Source organism: Talpa europaea, assembly GCF_964194135.1.
Source record: "Talpa europaea genome assembly, chromosome: 5".
In the NCBI taxonomy this organism is placed as follows: Eukaryota; Metazoa; Chordata; class Mammalia; order Eulipotyphla; family Talpidae; genus Talpa; species Talpa europaea.
In genome coordinates, this window is record NC_140071.1 from 7,998,234 (window position 1) to 8,023,033 (window position 24,800).

The 24,800-nt window shown below is 41.5% G+C and overlaps 1 protein-coding gene across 1 annotated transcript; it reads left to right on the forward strand.

Annotated features, from left to right (window-relative positions):
* Nucleotides 1–13,550: 13,550 nt before the first annotated feature.
* Nucleotides 13,551–14,606, forward strand: LOC311171243 (E3 ubiquitin-protein ligase RNF167-like; the record flags this gene model as incomplete). The annotated part of the gene is made up of 1 exon (XM_084233895.1): nt 13,551–14,606. The coding sequence occupies one exon, from the start codon at nt 13,551–13,553 to the stop codon at nt 14,604–14,606; it is 1,056 nt and encodes a 351-aa protein (XP_084090021.1).
* Between the last annotated feature and the right edge of the window lie 10,194 nt (nt 14,607–24,800).

Sequence of the window (24,800 nt, forward strand, 5' to 3'; positions counted from 1 at the left end):
AGACCATCCTGTTATCAGGCTTCCCACAGACACTGGGTATTTTTACCATTAATCATAGTGAAAGAGAAATTTGGGAGAAGAACACCACTTCCCCACAGATGAGGTAACAAGCATCATTTCACTTTGGGGATAGAAGTGAGTTTGCTTCTTGACTTGAAAGCATGAAGACATCTGCAGTGGGTCAATTGAAGGGAGAGAGAGTTGAGTATGTGAGGGAGCAATGGTATGATCTGCCAAAGTGGTATGGCTATGAAGTGTGTGTGTGTGTGTGTGTGTGTTATGGGAAAGAGAGAGAAAAACGAGAGAGCTGTGTCCTTGAGATATGGGTCTCAACTTGTGTAAGAGTCATGAAGTGTTTCTCTTACTCTAAAATTTATTCATGGTGTATCCTCCAGTACTGCCTATTAAAATTTTCATCTGATTTTACCTATAAATGGGGAGATAAAACAGAACCTGCTCCCATATTCATGGGGAATGTCCTTAGACTAGAGACATGGATTCTTATCACAGTCGCTAAACAGACAACAGCATCAGATGAGCATGATATTATGAGGGCTGTCAGCAGCAGGGGTAATGGGCTGGCAACAAAAATGCCCTGAGTGGAAAGCAGTAATATCAATGTGAATGTTATAAATGTTAATAGTATCAATAACAATAACAAATGAGTGAATACAATTATGAAGGTCTATGTGCCTGGTATTGTTCTAAGCGGTCCGTCATTTTTAGAGTTCCTATTTTTGTCCCCATTTTTCAGATAAAAATTTAGGAAGCAGAGGAATAAAATCACACAGCTAAGAATGTTAGAGCAAGGCTTGAAGTTGGGCAGTCTTCCTATGGAGACACCCTATTCATTTACAGAAAGATTCCACTTAACTAGGGCCTAGTTACATGACAGATATAACTGTCAGTAAACCCAGGTGAATCTTATATAAAAAAGAAATGGTTGTATTTAATTCCAGGCAAGTAAAGTTTGAGACATTTGGATTTTACTACATCTTATCACAAATTTGGCTAAAGTTCAGCATTTTTTTCAAGAAAATAAAATGCTTTAATCTGAAGAAAGTCTTCAGAATATTTCAAACCATCTATAGGTAAAAATGTATTATAATATAGAAGGATAATGAAAAGTTAATTTTACAACTTTCACCTCTAACATAGCTTTCAAATTATGTTCATGCTTACCTTGACAGTTACATGATATAGTAATAGATTTATTTTTAAGGCATGGAGTAAAGAATTGTTTTATTACTGTATGTTTCCAGTAGGGATAGATGCACCTAAGTGAATGTGAACTCTTTCTGTCTGTATTCAGATATTTCTCTAGGAGCCCAGCTGATAGTTTAAATAGTTGTAGTGTTGACATAGCATCATGACATGTTGGGTTGAAAGAGTTCGTGGGACCAATCCTGTCTCTGGGAATGAGGATGTGTAAGACAGGCTCAGGACCAAGGACAGCAGTGGCCTCCTTGTGCTCTCAACAGCAATTGAGGGCAAAGGACAGGGAATTAATTTGCTACCCAATCTCTTCCAGCTGCAGTCACAGTGTTGGTCATATAATGTCTGTATTTAGAGAACAAGTTTGGAATTAGAATAAAATGTTTGCTCTTAGATTAGGAGTGAAGAAGAGTCTGTTTTTTAACTGAGCTTTTCCTTGTTCTCATTTTTTTGAGGTTAAACATGGAAAATATTTCCATTTCTTTCTTTTCACCTACCTTTTTTCTCCATCTCAGAGTCCTTACCAAATGGTTTGATGTTTGCTCTTATTCTTGAGATCCAAACAATACTTTTCCCACTTGAATTTCCTTTCAATTTGCCTAATTGAAATTTGATATCATGTATCAAGTGACTCATCTGTAGCATTTATATCTAGTCATTTGGGCAAGAAGCCTTGCATAAAAACAATTATGTTGGGTGATTCCCAATTATCCCCATGTAGCTCAAGCTGATATGTGTCCATTAAAATCTCCAGATGCTGCTTCAGGAAAAAGCAAAAAGCAAAACAGAAATATGCTGATCTCAGCCAAAAGCCTCTTTTGGAACAGAAATCGAAGCAACATTAATGTAAAACCTAAATCAAGGGTTCTCAATTAACATTTTGAACTGGGTGAATCTTTGTTCTGTGAATGTTCACATTCTAGAATGTTGTATTTCTCTAAAACACACCACTGTGATGTTCCATAGGTCTTGTCCATGCATGTATTTCTTTTAGACACCCCAATAAGAAACAGTATGACTTTGCAGTTCCTAATAGTAGAAATTAAAAATTCTAATAACAGGGCCTCCCTGGTGGTGCAGCGGTTGAGCGCTGGGTTGCGAGCGCCGGTTCGATCCTCGGCTGCCGGGCGAGGGTCCTACATGGCGCGCAGACCTCTCCTGCTGCACCCACTGCTCCCCTCAGCAGTGTACTTTGGTCCTTCTGCCTGTTCCGTTCTCTGCTCTGGCTCTGGTGAATTCTCTCACCCTCCTGCACTTCTGACTGTACCCAGTGCTTGTATAAATAAATAAATCTTTTAAAAAAATACTTAAAAAAATTCTAATAACTGTTTACCCAGATGCCGGTTTTCAAATCACTTTAGAATTGCATCTCATGTATTATATCTATTTTGCAAGTGAAGGAATGAAGTCACAATTATGGCCACATAGATATTTCACGCAAGTGGTAGATTTAGAGCTCAAGACTCTTGCGAACACAAAGCTCTGTCAGAGAGGCCCTCCCGACAGCGAGGAGTGAGGGGCTTGGACCTCTCAGCTTCAAATCCTGGTCTTGCAACTTCCTAAACTGTGTCATTAGTTTCATCCCACTCTTTTTCAGTTTTCTTAAAGCTATTTATTTCTGTAGAATAAGAAAATACACAGTAATGCTAGGCTTTGTAAGGTGTATATGGTATATAAGGGTGTGAAGGAAAAATGATCAATGTTCTACATGGTAAGTACATAATACATAATAGGCATCATTATAAATAATAAAAATTAAATTATTCATACTGTTATTGACAATGAAGACTGTAAAGACAGGGTTTTTGTGAGATTCAATGTCACATCATTTAGGGTTACATAAGCTATGATGATGAAGCTAAATAAAATAATAAGATTAAAACAATGTTATACTATTATTAATAATTTATCATTAGTAGTCATAAAGTGTTGATATTTCTTCTAGTTTCATCCACACTTGCTTTAGCATGAATAGTCTTATCTGATGCAATCTGTATGAGTCAGGAATTTTGTTTATTTGTCAGAGAAAGCAACACAGGTCATTTTAGACAGAAAGGACTATGTTGAACTTGCTCTGTTAGAGAAGCAGAGTGAAGTGGAGGACTGGTCTAGAAAATGGTCAGATATCAGCAGGAGCTAGAAGTCTGGGGTCAGGAGAAAGGGTTCACCCTGCAGGAGCGGCCTGATGCTGTCCCTGTGACCAGGACCTCCACTGGGCCTCACATCCTGCACTCCCTAGAGAGCCAGCGGCCCAGAACAGGGTCTGCTTGGCTACCCCAGGCTGCCTGGGGCAGGCAGAGGCCTCATTCATTCATCTCCCTGAACTACTAGCGCGTGGGAGAATGGCATGTTCTGAACTGAACTGGGTGGTGTTAGGAGGTTTGGCTGGTGGACATTCAAAGGGTTATGGAGTCTGTTTCACATTCCTACCAAAGTGTGTACTAGAAGTGAGACAGCGAGATAGAGACAGTGTGAACAAAGAGGGAAAGAGAGCGAGCACTCTGATTTCTGCTCAAACAGTTAATCATCTCGACACTACCAATACAGTTTCATTACTTTAATGACACATTAATGCATTGAAGTGGATTGGTTTTTCCATTTTATACTGCACGTTTGTTTTGAGTACAGTCACCATCAACATGTCAATGATAGGAAATATGATGAGAAATGAACAGCTCTTGAAGAAAGTATTTTAAAAAGTAAAACACAAGAAGGTGAAATGACTTCAACTACACTTTCATGGAGCACATACTATGCTCCTGATCCTCAGCTGATGCTGAGAACCCAAGATGCAGAGGATACAAATTCCTCTGTAGAAAGCTAGTTGTCCAGGTAGATACAGACATGTTCTACACAAACAACGCCAAACAAAAAGCTGTGATACATGTAGAGAGTGTTTTAATAAGGACCCATGCCCACTGCTTTGAGCAACAAAGACAAGACATAACTAGGGTGGAGAGGTGAACTCAGGCCCCAAGTAGCCCTTGGCTGGGAAAGAAAGGGAAGAAAACATTCCTGGGAGAGGAAAAACAAAGGAATCCTAAGAAAGAGAAATGGCTCCAGTTACTTATCTATCACTTCTTGTTTGTTGTTGTCATTGTTTGTCCCTTGAGGTTGTTTATAAAGAGATGAGGTGGCTGTGTGTCTTTGTCAACTGTTCATGAAATCATGTGTAGTGAACGGTCTTGCTTCTGGAATAGTTTCATATCGGTTGTTTTTCTGAGAGTGTCCTCAATCTAGGACTGCTGTAGAGAAAGCTTTTGGGGAATACATTCTGGGAAAGGGAAGATGTTCCAGCTTTGAGAGGAAAACAAAACATCTAATTTTATTTTAACATGTCCGTAAGCTCATTTTGACAAGATTTAGCTCATTTGCCTTCTGGGGCTAAAGGTGCCACCATGGTGTATCTGTGCAGATAAAGCACTGCAGAGGGTGGTACAATTGTGGAATGAATTAGCAACCTTAATTACCACTAAAGTTAATTAAGTAAAGGCGGGCATGAGAATAAATGACCCATGTGGGCAATTAGAATACTTCTACATACATAAGATATATCCATCTTTCCTTTCCCATCTAATTGCAGTAAAACCATTCAGAATTTATCTCCTTTGAAAAATTACTAAAAGACTCAAATTGACTTTAAAAAGGCAAATGCAGTCTGATTTTAAATTAAAGGTGGGAAAGGGTTATCCCAGATTTTAGGGCACCTTGTCAGGGATCAGCAGACTTTATAAAAAGCCAGGGAGTAGATATTTTAGGTTTATACTGTGAGAGTGTCCATAGGCAACATGTAAAGGAATAGTCATGGCATGTGTCAATAAAACTTTATAGATTTCAAAGTCAGACATTCATATCATTTTCAACTTTCATGATAACTACTCTCTGTTTGATTTTTTCCTCAACCATTTAAAAGTGGAGAAAACATTTTTTAGCTCAAAGGAGGTACAAAAGCAGTTGGTGGGCCAGACTTGGCCTTTGGGCTATTGTTTGTCAACCCCTGGGTGGAATAATGAAGAAATGATGAAACAGGATGACTAAGGTCTATGGTCCCATGTGGCCCCCATACAAAAAAAAAAAAAATCCATTTGTCTTGTCTAGGAGCACAGTATAGAATGACACAGTGGAGCAAAAACACATTTGAAAAATCATATTTCATCAAGTTATGTGGCTGTTCTCCAAAGTGTGATTCAATTGCATATTAATGAACTTTCTTCAGAAATTATTTGCTGAAAATTGCCACTTATCTTGTCTCTATAGGAATGTGGTTTCAAATATCACTTGGAAACGACAGGTTCAAATATCTTTTAATTGCCCTTGAAATTGCTTCTAAATCTGTCCGAACTTTTTCGGTAAGAATTGACATTTACTGGTAAGCAACACAGACCCCTTAAGGTCCCAGGGGCAGCGTGACCAGCACTGTCACAACAGCATTACGTCAGCAGGAAGTGTTGTATCTATAAAGTTTTATTAAAACAGTGGTGTGGATAGGATGGTTACCGTGATTTTGACCCAGGGGTGCTTTTCATTTTGCTTTGCTTGTTTGAGTTCTCTGTTCACATACCCTGGCTCTGTGCCCCATTCCCATCTGCTGTGTTCCTAGCACTGTAATTGGGTGGGGAACAGTGTATTTTTCTCTGATTTCAAAGGCTGAGCTTCCCCCACGCTCACCCCCTTCCAGGGTTCCGTCCTTATTGACAAAGTTGCCCACTGTTTTTGAACTGCCCCATTTTTGTTTTAATTTGCCAATTCAAAATCCTGTAAAAAGATAGGAGTGTTATTTTTCTCTGATGTGAGATGGTCTCCTCTGAGTATTGCTCTGGAAAAAAAATAGCAGTGCAGAATGCTTCTCCTCAGATGTGGGTAAATGTCCTCTGATACTGTGGTAGGGAGAGGATAGAAATGACTTGAATTTCCATGAGGAAAAAGGTTCAGGTTGATGTTTGCCTGGAAAACTTCTATCCTTATATAAAAATCTTGACTAATTAGGCATGGGCCGCAATATCTTATCATCATAAATATTTACAGACTTACATATGTATGTATATACATACAGATAGATACCTAAGTTATCACAAATACATGATTCTAAATCATCGGCATGCATTACTGTGTACATTACAAATATACAGGAAACAAAATTTTAGGTCAAGATAAAAAAAAAAAGTCCTTCTAGTGTTTTTCTCCTGCAGCTGGTAACTGCTGTTGTTCACTCTGGGGACATTTCTCACTCTGGAAGGCAAGAGTCCTCTTGGCTCTCCCCACTGAGAGCAAAGACCATCTGTTTCTGCTTTTATTGTTTAATGGCTTCACACTTACAGAGGAGCATGGAACACTGAATTGTATCGTTTCTCCTTTGGATATGCTGACACCGAACTAGGCATCTAGAATATTCTTTTTAGCTACAGCTTATGAGGAGCCTGATGAATCTGGTGGTTAGCGGACTGAAGTTGGTGTTTCTGAAGCAGTCAGGCTGGTGCACTGCCTCAGAGTTGGGGATGACAGTGTCAAATGCCACAGTGCCACATGCATTGACTTTGGCATGAATTGAATTTTATGTTGTTTCTGAGAGGTGACTTCTGGCATAGTGTCAGTTTTGAGGGAGTTTTTCATTTTTCTGATTGCTGCCTCCAAGTGATGATTTTATGCGATCATGATGCAAATATGCATGCATGAAAGTGTCTAGTGATTGCTCTTTTGTGTGTATAAGACAGTGGAGAAGGAATATGGGTGGAGAGGTCAAAAGCACAAGCTTCCAGTCATGGAATACATACGGCAATGCAAAGTGTAGCTTCTTGACTTGACTTACTGAGACTGTGCTGAGTATTCAAAATTTGGTAAGAGAATTACAGTTCTCAACACTGAAACAAGTGGGAACGCTGCTCATAATATTAGCTAAATCATTTCATAATATTAGAAACATGGAATCATCATGTTTATACCAGAAATATAATGTTACATGTCAGTTACATAGCTCTATTGCACACTTATCTCAATTACATTAAAAAAAAAAGAGATAAAGAGGCCTCCCTGGTGGTGCAGGTGGTTGAGCGCAGTGCTGTGAAGCTGTCCCCAGCTTCTGCAGTGTTGGTTCGATTCCCGCCAGCCTCGGAGCAACCCACATGGCGAGCAGATCTCTCCTGTCTCGCCTGCTGCTCCCTTCAGCAGTGTATTTCAGTCATTCTGCATGTTCTGTTCCCCGCTCTGTCTCTGGTGAATCCTGTCACCTTCCCGAACATCTGGCCTGTACCCCAGTTCTTGTATAAATTAAAAAAAAGACAAAAATATATCTTAATTAAAAAAGAATAAAAAGACACTGTGGTATCTTTTTCCAGTGTAGTTGAATGCAAATTCTTATCTAAATATTAAAGATGTTCCCCTTTATTAAATTTAATATTTAATATTAAAGATGTTCCCCTTTATTAAATTAATTGTAAATACTAGTGATATGATTGTAATACATATGGAGGTTAGAAAGTTTCCTTTGAACTGTGTTTGCTGATACTCATGTATCCTCAGCCTCTTAATACTTTCTCAGTTACTTGAACAAAAAAGAGAGGTCTGCCAAGCCAGATTTCATGTCTGAGAATTGTCATAAAAAGTAATGTCCAGAAAAGTGAAGTAATAATGTATGACTTACACTTAGACGTGCTAAGGATATATGACCAGCAAAAGGAGTAGGGTAATCTAGGAGGGGGTGTGGGTTAAGGTCTTTTTTGCCTCGGTAGACAAAGGAAATTGTAATTTTGGGGAAATTGTCTGCCAAACTCTGTTCTCTAATCCCAATCTTGAATCTCACAACTACATTTATTCTAAGGACAAATATGTAGACACAAATAGAATTAATCAGGCCATTTGGAAATGACACTTAAATAGAGAATCCCTTAAAACGTAATGAACAGAATGAACAGAAATGGTCATAAATAGGTGAGTAAAGCAATAATGCTTATTACAAATACATACAAAAATAATAGTGCACAGATGCCTTGATATTTAATACTCGACTGAAGGTCTGGTATGAATGTAGAGTTTTAATTTTATTATTCTAACTTGGATGTTTCACTACTGGCAAACAGGAAAAATAATAATTGTGTACTTGGGACATTTCCTAATTGAGAACTTAATTGACTCTGGATTCTCTTGCACTTTTAATGTTTGATTTAAGATTATATGAAACAAATGACATCTTAACAAATTAAATTAGTGATAGATTAAAATTTTTGAAGTTAAACTTGGTTTCTGAAAGTTATAAAACACATTAGCAAGATCAACAATACTGACAATATATCAAGGGCTCTAGTGTATATTTTGAGAACAAAGTTTGATGGGAAGGGATATCAGGATCTGATTAAACTGCAAGGCTAGGACCATATGTTTACACTTGAGCTTCTGTCATCTGTGATGCCTTTGCTTGGCCAGAAATGTCCCTCTGGAATAATAAAATCAAGGCAGGAGGCAAAATAGTTGATATTGCATGTGCTTTAATAGGGCATATGGCTCCAACACCACAGACCAAATGGGTATCTACTGTGAATTTCTATCAAATGTATATTAACGTTTATTTCCCCCTTCAAGGTACTTTGGACTCAAGTGGGAAGTGGACCCCTTGCCAACTTCAAGGCCATTTGAAGTGGAAAAACCTTATGGTAAGTTTAGATTGTCAGCCTGCAGTCTTAATAGATTTAGCATTGCAATATATCATGTTATTTTAAAAGGTTCACAAATCTTGTGCACCGGCTTTAGCATTGGCTGGTAAATCTAGCCATGAATAAGACTCCTTACACATGAAAGAGGGAAGCTCACTGAAGGCAGGGCATGTTTTCTTTCCTGTTTTTGCCATCACACACATTCTGGCACTGTTTCTCTGTTGCAGAAAGGATGCCAATCCCAAGAGTAAATTTGATGAGTTAAAGAAAGCCTGAATGTCAAAAGAATGAAAATATGGACAGAAAATATGTTGATTTTAGAAACAAGGCCCTGTAACTTGACAAAACTATAGCTAACATTGGGTGATGATGTTTGAGAGAAGCAAAGTCTTCCATAAAAGTCAGTTGATCATATTCTCTTCTAAAAAAGTAGTATTTTGATCAGGTGTATTAGTGTGTCTAAGGCATTTAAATAAACTTCCTGAAGCAAGTGACAGATATTCCAATATGAGAGTCACAGGACAAGTGTAATTAAGGACACACACTGTTCCAGTACATTTTGTAACCAAGGTCATTGATTGAGAATAATCACCAGTTCCTTGGGAAGAACTTGAGCCTGATGTATGTACTCGCAGTATCTTCTGTTACCACAGTTGTCATACTTAATGAATTCAATTTCACCTTCATGAAATTGAATGGGCCTTCATCTCCCGATCTAAATTATCAACTTGATTATGCTCTGTAGCAATTGTTTCTACTGATGCCAAATGGGGCACAGCTATCATTAGTGTCTCCCTATTTTGGTGCCTAGAGTGGACCGCAGGCAGGTAAGCAGCAGCTCTTGAAAATTTTATCTTAAAGATATTTATTTATGTATGAACATCCTGCATAGACTTTTGTTAGAGGAAGAGGGAGTTGGCCTCATGTGAGAAGGTGAGAAATGTTGGTGGGGGTAATTCTCAAGTAGCAATGTGTTTTTGTTTTATCAGTGGATATGGTAAATTTATATCTGATTTCAGAAGATGTTGGTTGGTATCTTAAAAGTCAACATGGTGATGGTGGTAGTGATGGTGGTAGTGACAGTGTGTAGTTGTCTATACAACAGTAAATTCAAATGGTCCTTCTTATACGAAGTCAGGTGAGTCCAATATGGATTCAACAAAGGAACTGGTTGGGACTTTAGAAATTCTCAAGAAGAAACCACTCACTCATTCAAGCAACACTGTAGTTCTTTCCCCTTGAAAGCTGCCAAAGTGGCATTAGAGATTTATCAAACTGCTTAAGGTTACAGAATTGGAAGCTTGATTTTGTCAGGAAATTGAGAGTCATCTATTCACTGTAATGCTCAGGTTCCTATTAATTGAGTTCAAGGCTGAAATAGGGATATAGAATGCAAGTGTATTCATTTATACTCCAGGTTGTCCCTGTCACAGGAACCAGAAAAATTAAGTCCTCAGCACCAGCACATTCCTGGTCTAAGGGTCGGCCTGGAAGGGAAGCCAAATTCTAATTACTTGCCAGCGAGACATCAGAACATGGAGCATTTGTTTGATTAACTGCAATGTTTCTTGGCAACAGGCTAACTTAGCCTGTTGTTTTCAGCATCAAATAAGAAAGATCTTGACAAAGGATTACAGTATGCTGGCTACTGTATCTGCTGGCAAGGCCTGCTGCCTATTAAAATTTTTATTTTTTCCCTGTTCAAAATGCTTTCATGACTCTTTCCAACTCTTGTTTCATTTTCTAAGTCATCAAACCCATATTCTTTCTTTAGATTAGTTTAAAAAAAAATCAATCTCCATGGGATACCAACCAGAATCTTTAGATCTTGGTTATCATGTGACTTTGTAAAATAGGGTATCTTTTTAGAACACATCTTATGTCAGTGATTACTTGATTTTAGCTTGTGGAAATTAAGGAGACAAATTTTAGTCATATATCTAAATTAAAAAAGGATGCATGACCCCATGCCACACTACAGAGTTTTGTATGACACAAGGAAATCCACCTTTGAAGCACAGTGAAAACCACTTACTGATTTAACTAAGAGATCGTATTCTAAAATGAACATATTAAATACAAATACAGCTTGAGTGGTAGAAGTGTGGTGCCATTAGTGAGAAGTTTGATTAGAAGTGACAAGGTCTTCAAGAAGGAAAATGGAAGTCACAAGAGGCTTCCACTAATAGGAGAAGGAGTCTGAGTAGGAAAATTTATGGAGAGTGTTACTTGTGTTAATTTGGCTGGTGTGGCTGTGGTGTGCTGACCATCTGGACACACCTCAATTTGCATTAGTGTCTAAATCCATGGCAGTGGACAAATACAAATGCAAATAGGAGTTAGGTCTGCTCTGTTCAGGACAAGATGGCATAAGTTAGATTGAATGTAAAACTAAAGATGTGATAATGGTACCTAAGACTTGGATAAAGGCCTGATGTGGAGAAGGTTTGGGCATTCCTTCTGGAAAAACCAATCCTCAACAGAGAAGTTGGAATTTTCACTTTGCCTCTTCTTGATTAGTCTATCCTCTCTAAAAGAAAGGAAGAAAGTTGTAAGATGAAAACATGGAAAACCAGGATTTTCTCTTCTATCCAAGATGAAGAAAATAAATTATAAGCTTTGAAGGTGGGGCGGGGTAGCACATTGACTTCTCTTAACTTTGTTCCTGTCCTGCTCTGGGTTCAAGGGGACTAGTCACCCGGAGCTGGTGCAGGCGCAATCTAGTGGGGGTGCCTGTTGGCTCCGCAAACGATTGTTACCTGCTCCTTTACTCGTACATAGTGCTTTGGTGGATTCCTTGGCAGTATTCCCCACAGAACCCTGGTGGCTGCGCACCTGATGAGGACAACATTATTCCTGGGTTACCTGTGTGGGCTACCTGTGATAACTTCTCTACCCCCCTGGGTCCCAATATTCACCTTTGTCGGTGTCATTTTTGCCTTTCAAATAGATCTTTTCCAGGGGTTCTTTTTAAGGGCTTCCCTATGCCAGCGTCTACATTGGACTTTGAGTGAAAACGTTCTCGGAGAGGAGAAATGCACCTTGACCCAATGCACCTCTCTCTATTGTCTCTGGGCTTCAATTTCACAAGTTACTTTCCTTTCGCTTGACATTGAGGGAAAGCACTGCCTCAACTTTCGCGTGGGTGTGAGTGGCTCAATTCAGCTGCCAGTTCACTCTAGAGATGGCCTCAGACTTTTATTCTCTTTAGTCTGAGGTCAGCAACCAATTAAAGCTGTCAGCGGATTTGGGACTGCTGCTTCCTCCCCCCATGTCTTTGAATGGTTTAGACTAACACTTGTCTTCAAATGTAGGTGTACTTGGAGGGTATTGTTTCTTTCTTCACTTTAGAGAGATTTTGTTGAGGCAGAAAGAGTGGCCTTTAATAACCCCTTTTCACTTTTGAATTGGAAAAACCAGGAAAACGAATATGAAACAGGTCTGGGAGAATATTCTGGCAACTGGAGCCAATGCACCAAAAATGACAGAACCATCCTGTCATGTGAGACAGGTCTGGATCATTCCGCCTGCAGGGATGACTTGGGGCCGTGTGCTATTTCTGACTGGGTAGATCAGGCACATCTTTATTTAAAGTGGGCTGCAATTTCCTTTTCCAATCTTGGGTTTAACCTCTGGGTGTAACACTTAAAAAGGTTCATTGTGTGCAAGTATAACACCTAAGAAACAATAGCTACATTTTCATGTTGTAAAAGAAAAAGAATCCACCTTGACTTTCACAGTTTTGGTCCAATTCTGCAACAAAACCTCCAGGGCTCTACAGTAGCCCAGAAAAAGTCACCCTCCAAATACCCAGCCAATAAACCAGCCTACACTGGTCCCCCGGAGTGCGGTTTTACTCCCATCATCAAACTGTGCTCGAAATGCAAACAGAAATACAGTTATATTGGATTATTCTGATAAAATGATTAAAATGTATAAGTTGTTAAAAATACACAGTCCTTGGTTATGCACATCATCATGGCGCTATTTATATGTGAATTATCTGCTTTTGGACACCTATTTGGGAAGTTAAGCAGCAAAAGACTCGCACACGCAGATACTGATGCTCACTCTTAAGTTAGATTCCTCTGCTATGAAACCTTCACTAAAACTAATAATTTGGAACAAAGCAAAATAAATTCTGTTTGCAACACCTTGAGGCAAGATGGCGGTGAGGCAGTTAGGAGTCTCGCGATAGATGCGGCAAGATATCAGATGGTGGGGGAAGGGAGGGTGGTGAGTGTCTCGCGAGAACTGGATGTTCCCAGAGGCCTCTGCGGCTCCCAGGGGCCTCTGCAGCTCCCAGAGGCCCCCGCGGCTCCCAGAGCAGGCCGAAGTCTTCCATCTTGCGTGCTCAGTGCTGGAAGAAGCTGCCTGACTTTCTTTACCCGAAGCCCATTTCCCTGGGATGGGAAGACAGCCCACCTGGCCGGAAGTCCCACCTCCTTGCTCTCCGACTTTTCCAGACGTTTTGCCGTCACCAGGGCTTGCCTCTACCCCTTTCCCTGCTCCATCCTTTCACCGGAGAAGGATACGTTTAGTGCCGCCCTCCCAGCCGCGCTGCCCCCCCTCTGTTCTGGAAGCTTCTTCCCCACAGCCCCATGTAGCTGGGACGCGGGGCCGGGGGTGGTCAGACCCCTGAGATCCTAAAAGAGGGGCGGACAGGGTGCAGAAAGCCCTGCTGCCGCCGCCATGCACCCCGCGGCCTTCCCGCTGCCCGTGGTGGTGGCCGCGGTGCTGTGGGGGGCGAGCCCCGCGCGGGGGCTCATTCGCGCCACCTTGGGCACGAAGGCCAGCATGGACTTCGTGGACCTCCCCGCCCTGTTCGGGGCCGCCCTAAAACAGGAGGGGCTGCAGGGCTTCCTCGTGGAGGCCCACCCTGCCAATTCCTGCAGCGCCATCGCGCCGCCGCCCGCCTCTCCGGCCAACGGGTCCACCTTCATCGCCCTGCTCCGCCGGTTTGACTGCAGCTTCGACCTCAAGGTCCTGAACGCGCAGAAGGCCGGCTACGGGGCGGCCGTGGTGCACAACGTCAACTCCGACGAGCTCCTCAACATGGTGTGGGACAGCGAGGAGATCCAGCAGCAGATCTCCATCCCGTCCGTGTTCACGAGCGAGAGGAGCTCCCGGTACCTCCGCTCCCTCTTCCTCTACCAGAAGGGGGCTGAGGTGCTGCTGGTACCAGACAGTCGCTTCCCCTTGAGCTATTACCTCGTTCCCTTCACAGAGATCATGGGGCTGCTGGCCCTGGCCATCGGAGCAGTGACGTTGATCGTGAGCTTCGTCCAGCACCGGACAGACCTCCAGGGGACGCCGCTCACCCAAGAGCAGCTGGAACAGGTGCCCACTCACGACTATCGGAAGGGCGACCCCTACGACGTCTGCGCCATCTGCCTGGAAGAGTATGAGGACGGGGACCTGCTGCGGGTGCTCCCCTGTGCGCATGCCTATCACAGCCGCTGCGTGGACCCCTGGCTCACGGGCACCCAGAAGACCTGTCCCGTGTGCAAGCAGACTGTCCACCCAGGTCGTGGGCAGGAGGAAGGCGCTCAGCAGTGTGAGGGCGATGTGGAAGGGGCGACAAGGGCTCACCCTGCCTCAGAGCGAACCCCACTTCTGGAACCCGGCCCCTCACACCCCACATCCTTTGGGTCACTGGCCCCAGCCCCCCTTGTTTTTCTAGGGTCTTTAGCAGATCTCTCACTCTCTTCTTCCTCATCTTCCTCTTCAGATGCCGTCTTGAGCTGATCTCCTGCGCCACCTCTGTGACCTGTGTGCACAGCCGTGGGGCATTTCTCTCCCAGGTTTCTCTGTTACCCAACCCAGGCCTTTAGAGGGAGTTGACGGTGCAAAGGGGCTGGGTCTTCGCTTACTGGATTGGTCAAATTGCTTTTGCAGACCCAAACCAAAATTGGTTGGATTCATGTGGGAGCCATAGGTGGAAGCCATCACAAGCCATTGGAAATAGCTTGTTTTCATAACCTGTGTTAGAGATGAAAACATAATTAAAAATGTTATTTTTTAATCACTCTTAGAGTATCTTAAAATGAATGGGATATTAACATTTGGCCTCATAATGCAATTTCTCGTATCTGTACAAACTTCAGTGCATTTCCTCTTACTGTTTTTGATCAGGGTCAGCATGAATTTAGTTATCTACACTAATCTGAATGTTCGATTGTCATCAGTTAATGCTTGAAGAGCACAGAACCATTAAAATGTTTACTTGGTTATGGCAAAAGAGTGAACTTGGTGGTAGGTCACTGGCCTTCTTACCTGTGAAGTGGCTGTGTCAATGCAGTTTTAATTGCTTTATATAATATGGTCATTTAGCATCATCATATGGCTAAGTAGGGTGGAATTTTAAAAGAATGTTCTTTAGCTTTGTCTGGAATCTTTTGGAATTAAAAACCTGTTTAAATGAAGGAAACATGCAACATGAAATGCTTTTTACCTGAGAGTGGTAATTGTTCAGCCACACCATATTTTCTGTATTTGGAGCTGCCTGTGTGTAATAGCATGACTGGAGTTAATAGAGGATCATTAAATATGACCTTTTTTGAAATTAAAGTCATTTTCACCCTTTAATGATTACTAATGATAGGGAAGCTAGCTTTCATTTGCACGGCCAATTTTAACATCTCAAACTTCTAGATATTCCGTTGTTGATGTAGATAACTACTCTCAGTGTAAGTCTCAGACTCTGTTCTGTTTCATGTGAAACTTGAAATAAAGTCTTAAAACACACCCAAAGACTTCTATCTTGGAGAACAGAATCGGTGATCATAAGATCTGTTATATCAGTTTTTAGTTTCAATATCTCTCAGAACATGCTTCCTTTGGTGTGAGGTTTTCTTAAAATGCATGCATCGGGAAACATCATACAATATTGAGGGCTATGGCATGGATGCTGAGGTCACCAAGGAACAGACCCTGTATGGGTTTCCTAAGAGTGTGTTGACTGATGACTAGAGAAAGCAGAAGTAGAAGTTGAAGGGTAGTGTGGCTGCAACAGAAACCTCATTGGCCATGCCCGGACACACACACACGGACACACATGGAACACTGGAGGGGCTAGAATGGCTTGCAAAGTTGTCCTGAATCAAAGCAAGAACACTGGGTCCACACGCCCCTGCAGTAATGTCATTTCTTTTAGGCCGTCACAGAGGAAGCAGAGTCATTTTGGGCTGGTAACTTAATTCAGACAAGGACAATTCCTAGAGACACTCAGCTGAGAACATTTGGCTACCCATGACATCCATATTGGGAGGAATGAAAGTTTCAGTGTTGAAGACAGCAGGTCTATTAGACCATGTAGCCACTACTGTAAGGACTTACTAAGGCAGTGTGGGTGGGTCTAAAGAATAACAAAAAATGAGAAACATCACTAGCTTTATGCAAGTGTCCTATTTGTTGAATATGCTACTGTGACATTATTACCAAATGTGAGTGATATCCACACGTTGCCTCTGCCCTTTACTCAGATCGCCGTCCTACACTTTTTTTTATTTTTAAGATTTATTTATGCATACAAGAGCTGGGGTGCAGGACAGAAGCACGGGGGTGTGCATGAGAGGATTCACCAGAGACAGAGTGGGGAGCAGATCAGGCAGATCTAGCAAGGAATACTGCTGAGGGGAGCAGCAGACGAGACAGGAGAGGTCTGCTGCGCCATGTGGGTCACCTCCCTGGCCGGGGACTGAACTCGTGCTGCAGTGGCTGCGGATAGCTTCGTAGTGCTGACATTTAACCGCTTGCTCCACCAGGGAGGCCGCCCTACACGTTCTAAAAAATCTATTCATTCCTCCATTCTTCCTCCCACTCATTCTTCTCCCCCGAATCTGACCAGTCCTGCATTCTGTAAATATGCAGTTGTAGACTGGGGATAAGCTGGCCCTGTCCTGCGAGGTAGAGAATACTAAGCTTATCATGTGAAATGTGATTAATAGTATGATAGAAAATACAACTTGCAATACTTCTCAAAGTAGAGGTGGGAGAGGAAGAGCTAGAAAATCATGGGGGCAGAAGTTGTTGAAAATGATGCTGAGACTCCCTGGATGGATAAGAGACTGGCCAAGAACAGAGGAGAGGTGATAGTATCAACACAGACTGGCGCATAACGTGTGTACGCCTGCACGGTGGGAGACCGCAATGCAGTCTCCACGTGTGTGAAGTAATTCCAGCACTTTGGTCATGAAGTTGTTGCCCGTGTGAGTGAGGGTTAGATTTGAAAGGCTCAAACTGCTTAAGTCATTATCGTGTCTGTGCTACTAGGGGGAAAGGGAAGCAGACTAGGAACTGGGGGGGGGCAGAGAGAAGACAGTATAGTAATCCAGGTGAGAGATGATGGTCACCTGGCCTCAGGTAATGGCAGTGGGATTGGAAAAACATGGCATCATTCAAATAAATTTTCTTGTTACGAGAGATGGGAAGAATGTGAAAAAATACAAATGGATAATCACAGATGACAGAGAAAATATGCAAAATAGCTTATTATATTTGTAAAAGTGATACTTTTTAATCATTTAGTTTTGAGAACTAGTGTTTTGTTTCTACATTTTTTATAAAGATTTATTTATTTTTATTTAAAGATTTATTTTTTAAAGATTTATTTATGCATTCAAGAGCTGGTATATAGCCCAGAGGTGCGGAGGGTGAGAGGGTTCACCAGAGATAGAGTGGGGAATAGAACATGCAGACTGACTGAAACACACTGCTGAGGGGAGCAGCGGGCGAGACAGGAGAGGTCTGCTGTGCCATGTGGGTAGCAACCTGGCTGGGGATTGAACACATGTTACAGTGGCTGGCCATAGCATGAGAGCGCTGAGACTTTAAACCCTGTGCTCCCAGGTAGGCCCCTAGTTTTTACTTTTTGACAAATTGATTAACTTTGCCTCAGCTGAAAAGATATAAGAAACTAATAAGGAGAATAGAGGAGGTATATTTTGGATATCCTCTAAGTTTGTTATTATTTGGGAGCAAAGTCAATGTAAAATGTCAGATTATCCTTAGAGGACATGCTTTCTGAGCTCATGAGTAGTGTGGATGGACAAAACACACACAGAGCCAAGGTCTCCTGCAGTCTCTTTTGAAGGAGATGAAGGCCATGGATAAGAACTACAAAGTTAGGAGGACATTGCGGATTTGGAACTTCTGTTCTCTGGATTGAATAAGGCATTAAGGTATTTTGTAAGAAGATAAATATAGTAAATGATAATTAATGCAGGAAGACATGGCATTATTGGAGAAGCCCATTCAACATTTTAGCAAACCTTGGACCTATTTCCATAGTCTTTATTTCAGTACTACTGAAGTGATGCTTGAAGTCTTTCCCTCGGTAAATATGATCTTTATTCAATATTTCACCATAATTCATGATAATTTGTGTTTGATTTGCCCTGATTATCATTGAAGGTTATTGTTTTTGTGAATTTCAAGTTGCCTAGTTTTCAAATGTAATTTTTATTTACTTCTCTGTGAAGAGGAATGCTGATTGTCTGAGATTGCCTGTAGTGCCCTTAATAGTCAGAGATGGTTTTCTTCTCCTTAGAAAGGAAATGTGACCCACGGATTACACCCTTGAGAGATGATACTTCAAATTGGAATTCACAGAGTAATTGCAGCCTGTGGTAATGCATCTTCAACATCTTAAAATAGCTGTTAGATGGTTCGAGCTTTTCCCCGGGGGAAAGGCAGTATTCACAAGAAGATGTCTTTTGTCTCTTTCAAACCACTGGAGCAGCCATTGAACATTGCACGTAGAAGCACCATGTATGATATTTTCTGAAGCAATTTGAAAATTACCTGGAAAAATCCATGTCCATCAGCTTTGCCTTATGCGATAAATAAAAATAAATGAAGCAAAGTGATATCTTGAATGATTCCAGAGTTGGACTAATTTTAGACTATAGTAGATATACAATTTGAACTTCTTTCTTAGCGTACAAGATTATAACTGAAAAAATTGCTCATGTGATGTGCCATTAAACCCATTTAATTTGTACTATTTACAGAACATATATTTTTAGATTTATTTATTTTTATACAAGAACTGGGGCACAGGCCAGAGATGTGGGAGGCAAGAGAATTCACCAAAGATAGAGCAGGGAACAGAACAGGCAGACTGACTGAAATACACTGCTGAGGGGAGCAGCGGGGAGACAGGAGAGGTCTGCCGTGCCATGTGGGTATCTCCCTGGCGGCCAGGAATTGAACCGGCACTGCAGAAGCTGCTGATAGCTTCACAGTGCTGCGCTCAACCCACTGCGCCACCGGGGAGGCCCTTTATAGAACATATAAAGAATGAAAATTAATTACTCCCTTTTATATGAAAATTGCAATGATGGAGGCATATTGGATCTACTGGTGAATTTGAGAAACTGGGACACAAACTTAAGACAGTGACACATTCTTAGTAATAACTAATGAAAACTATTTTTTTTTCTTTACACCCTGCCTTCCCTACAGCTCTTAGCACTGTGACTTCCTGTTGCAGCATATTAAAAATGTGGAAATTCTAGACTTTTCCAAGCAGCAACACTATGAAGTGACTTGTGAAGATCATCAGAGAGGTGTTAAGGGAGATGTGGGGAGAAGAAAAGAGAAAGTACAAGGGAGCACAAGGAGCATCTCTTGGAAGATTTTCCAGGGAAATCTCTATGGAGGGCCTGGTCCATCTACTGGAAAATTTGTTTGTTTGTTTGTTTTTTCCAAGGACCTCGTCTTTTTCATCCTCTCTCCATATCCCACACATCAGCCAGTTCTGTCTTTCAAACAGATCTCAAATTTGGCTGCATCTGACTATCTTTGTAGCTCTATTACTTTTCATGTGAGTGATGGTAACAGCTTCTTACCTCCTCTCTAATTCCACAGTTGACACTTGATATCTCTTCTCCATCGAGTAGTCAGGTTCTAAATTGTAGATCAAATCACATCATTTCCCTCATGGAATCTCCTCAGTAACTCCCACTTACTCAAGGTAAGATTCCAACTTCTGGGGCCTCCCCAGTGGCACAGTGGGTTGAGCGCAGCACTGTGGAGCTGTCTGCAGCCTCCCCAGTGCAGGTTGGATCCCCGCCGGCCGGGGAGATTCCCACATGGTGCAGCAGACCTCTCTTGTCTCTCCCACTGCTCCCCTCAGCAGTGTTTTCTATCATCTGCCTGTTCGGCTCCCTGCTCCGTCTCTGGTGAACTCTCTTACCCTCCCGCACTTCTGGCCTGTATCCCAGCTCTGTATAAATAAAATAAATCTTAAAAAAAAAAAAATTCCAACTTCTTGCAATAGTTCAGGAGGACTTTGTTGGGCAAATTTCCAACCTTCACCTAGCATGTGGGCCAGACCTGGTCATTTGCTCTAATAGAATACAGCCAAGAGATGGGCTCTAAATGACTACAATTTCCATCTTGAAAGCAGATTCTTTACTTTTCAGTTCACTCACTTTGACAATGCAGGTTGCCTTATTGGAGACTCCCAGGGGACAGGGCATTGAGGGTAGCATCTGGACAACAACTGGTGAGAAAGTGAAACCCTCAAGCCAACAGCCCACAGGGAACTGCATCTTGCCAACAACCATGTGAATGACTTTGGAGGCAGATCATTCTCCAGTTGAGACTGGACGACCCCAGCTCCGGCCAACACCATGATCGCAGCCCAACAAAGACTCAGAAGCAGGGAATCCAGGCAGATGCCGTCCAGATTTCTGACCAAGAACTGCTATGAGTGAATAAGTGTTGTTCCAAGTCACTAAGTCTTGGGGTAATTTGTGAACCGCAAGAATTAACTAACTCACGGTGCTATGAGAACTGGTCACTGGTTACTTCTTAAACTTGACGTCCTCACTACTCCCTCGCTCACTTTTCTCCAGCAATTATGCCCTTGTTTTGCTTCTGGGACATATAAGCTTGTCTCAGCTCCACGGGCTTTGATGCTTGTTGCTTCCTGTGTTTGGAATGCTCTTACAGAAAACTTTGTGTGGCTTGAAACTTCACATTTACAGACCTTGTTTCAATGGTCACTTTTCGAGAAGCTCCCTCTGGCCTTCTTCCATAGAGGACGTATAGTTAGTTACCACTTCTACTTCCCTCCTTTCTGCCTCCAACTCTTCCCCCTTTTCCTTTGTCCTGTATAATTTTCCTCCCAAGCCTATGCATTTATTACTTTTTATTATCAGTCCCCTGCATTAGATTTTAAGCTCCAAGAGGGTCTGGTCTGTTCTCAGTGAAGAGAATATATAGGCACTAACTAAATATCTATTGAATAAATGTATATATTTTGCCACAACGTTATTCTCATTTCTATAAAATAAAAATTTTAAAACACATACTATTAAATTCGTATCTAGGGGCCTCCCTGGTGGCTCAGTGGGTTAAGTCTCAGCACTCTGAAGCTATGTGCAGCCACTGCAGCATGAGTTTGATCCCTGGCCAGGGAGCTATCCACATGGTGCAGCAGACCTCTCCTGTCTCACCCGCTGCTCCCCTCAGCAGTATATTTCAGTAGATCTGCCTGTTCTGCTCCCCACTCTGTCTCTGGTGAATCCTCTTACTCTCTGCACCTCTGGCCAACACCCCAGCTCTTATAAGCATAACTAAATAAATCTTTAAGAAAATAAATAAATTTATACCTAAATCTAAACTGCTTATTCTCTGACTAGTATGTAAAGATAGGAAATCAAAATTAGGCCAGAATGAGATTTGGGGTAGGAGATTTTTGGAGTGAAGAACATGGGGGATGTGAGAGACTGTGGTTAGAGAGAATGTGAGATTGATGTCATTGCACAAACACCATCTGGTCCAGTGGTGTCCTGTAGAACTTTCTGTGATAGGGAAATGTTCTCTTCTGTGCTGTCTATTGCAGGAGCCACGCCTACCTGCAGCTTTGAAACTTGCACTCCCATGACTGGAACTGAGTTTTAACATTTATTTCGCTAATTCAATTCTAAATGTCATTGTAGATGTGAAAGGTGAAATCCCTCTTTGGCTCTGATCTTACCTTTGCAATCTGCTCCCCTATGAAAGGTTAGGGTGGCGCAGTCAGATGGATGGGTGCCTGCAGAGACAGCCCATTAACAGCACAGCGTATAAATTCCATTTCCTCACCTAGATTTATGACTTAAGTCTAAAAGGGTGGATCTTGGTGCTTATGCTAAGGGGAATAAGTCAGAAAGTGAAAGACAGTTACAGGATGGTTTTACTCATTTGTGAATATGTAGAGCCAAAGAAAACTAAATTGGTAAAGCACAACAAACATAATTCTTAGACTACAGGGGGAAAATATATGGTTATCAGAGGAAATGGGGGAGGTATGGAGGGGGAAGGGGAAGAGGAGGCAGGAGAATGTCACTGAGATTTGGAGGTGCGTGAAACACGTGTGTGCACATATGGAGGTATGAAATAACCATGTTCTCCCTCGTGTGTACAAATGATGAAGCGTCCTTACCACAGCCCTATTTATTTTACATTACTTGCATTGAAGAAGAAATAAAATAGAGGGATTGTATTTTAAAACTAGGGGTTTTTTTGGTGCCATATTTATAATATTCTTCAGCTACAATTGTCTTGATGAAGGATGTCGTCAGCGATTCACAAATCTTAGATGTATGGTGAGGTTAGCCTGGCATTTAAGTTTCGACTAACTGGTTATGATTCTGAAACCTACCAATTACGTAACATTTGATGAGTCATAATATATTTAAGAATTGGCTGCTTCTTTTGTAAATATTGTTGGGGAAGAAGAAGAGAAGGAGTCGTGTCTGTTGCTATCCCTGTTCTTATCCAACAGCATTGTAAATGCCCGTTCATTCATCTTTCTTCCTTGCTTTCAAAGACCTTTCAGTGTGCTGAGAAAAGTGACGGTTTTATCATTAATCTTGTGATTCTCAACCAAGCACGGTGACTTGTCTTTTTAATGAATGAATAGAAACTCAGCAGAGGTTTGGTGGTAGAATTAGATTAGGGTATTTGATCTAATCGAATTAAAATAGCAACTGTTTTAATCTAATTTTTCATCTAAACTTCCTTCTAATCCTTGTTCACAGGCAAACATCATCTCACTTAATGTGTTTGCATTTTTATTAATGACACTGATTTTCAGTGTGCCATTAATCTTAACTTCATAGAATATTGATTCAGTCTTCATAATTACTGGAAATGTAGATGTGATATCCCACTAAGTGGATGTATCATCATTGATTTGCATGTTCCTCTAGTGCTGACCACGTTGTTAACACCTTTTTTAATCTTTATGATATATTTGATATTTTATTTTTTATTGCAGCATCATCATTTACATCCTGGCTGGTGCTTTGACAGTATAAGATCCCCCCTCGGTATAGTCACCGTAGCTCTCCCACCACTACAACACCCACAGCCTTTCTCCATGAGCCGTTGTGTCTCCCCATTCCACCCCTCCCCCTCTGAAAACTACATGATTCTAAAAATCTGACATGCATTGTCCCCCTTTCACTACTCAAAATGTTCTTAACGGAACGTTAGGCACTTATTCTAGAAAGGTGCACTAGTTTGGCCTGGATATGGATATCAGACATCATGTTCTCTTTTATTGCACCTACTTTTCTTACTAGTTGCATATTAGAATTGTTAAGATGAAAACAAGGCTAAAAGAGTGACTGCCAGCACGCCATCTTAGCATGATTAGTATGAGACTATGAAGACAACTGTGTCAACCTGCTTGGGTTGAAATTTGTATTAGATTTCATCATGGATGAAACTGTCACGCAAGTTCTTAATTCAGAGCCTTTGCAAATGGCTATGTGACAGATTGTTCCACCCTCCATTGCTCTGCGTTTGCTCTGAAGAAAGCAGGTGCTAATGGATGAACGCTGGCTGAATTGAGAAAGTTGCTGTTTTGCCCCAGAAAAGAGTGATAAGGCCCTGTGTAACAAAATGTCTGTGCCCTGCCCCATTCATATGTTGAAATTCCAACCCTCAATGTGATGGTATTGGCAGTGGGTCTATTGGGAGACAAGTAGGGTAGATGAAGCCATGAGGGTGGACCCCGCACAATGGGGTTAATATCCTCAAAAGAAAGCAGAATGGAGTTCACTCTCCATTTTGTGAGACATGGCGAGATGTGGCTCTCTGAATCTGGAAGAGGACTGTCAACCAGGAACTAAATTAATCAGCATCTTGATCTTGGACTTTCCGATCTCCAGCACTGTGAGAAATAAATGTTTTCTCTTTAAATCAACCAGTCTCTGCTAACAAACTATAGCAGCCCAAACTGACTAACGCACATCATATGACCCCAAAAAGAAGGTTCCAGATATTTTGAGTATCAAAGATGTTTAAGACTCTAGAACTTTTCCTTCTTATTTTTTACAATATGAATTCTCAGTATTCTTCATCTTTCTGGTTAGTCATCTTTCAGGAAGCTTCAGTATATTGACAACTTTCTAGAAACAAGGTGCCTTATGCACATTTTTCTAGATGTGACGTGGGTGGCAGTGTTAGAGGTGGCCTTTTATCTTTCCTGTTTGAGCCACAGTGTTCATTTGTATAGTTCAAGGTTGCGTTTTGCTTTTTAGTTACCTCACCATTATTTAAAAATGCAATTCAGTGACAATTATGACAGCATCAGCTCTGTCCTTTTCATGGCAATGTCTTTAGATTTCCAAGTCTGGTTGAGAAACACAAATCTGCTGGTTAAGAGAATTTCATGCACTGGAGCAAGGAGACAGTATCAAGAGAGGGTAGTGGGCACATTTCTTCTGGAGAGATGGGATTTCACTTCTCTCCATTAACTCCACATGCTTCGTTTACTCAGTGCCGGCATGTGGCCAGCCTAGACTAGCAAAACTTGACCTCATGTTGTTAGAGAAAAATCTCCCTGTAGCAATTGCATACCCAGTTGACAATGAAATGTTTGCTGAGTGTTTGTTCAGTAATTAATTCTCTCTGATATTACTGAATTTCTAACGTGTC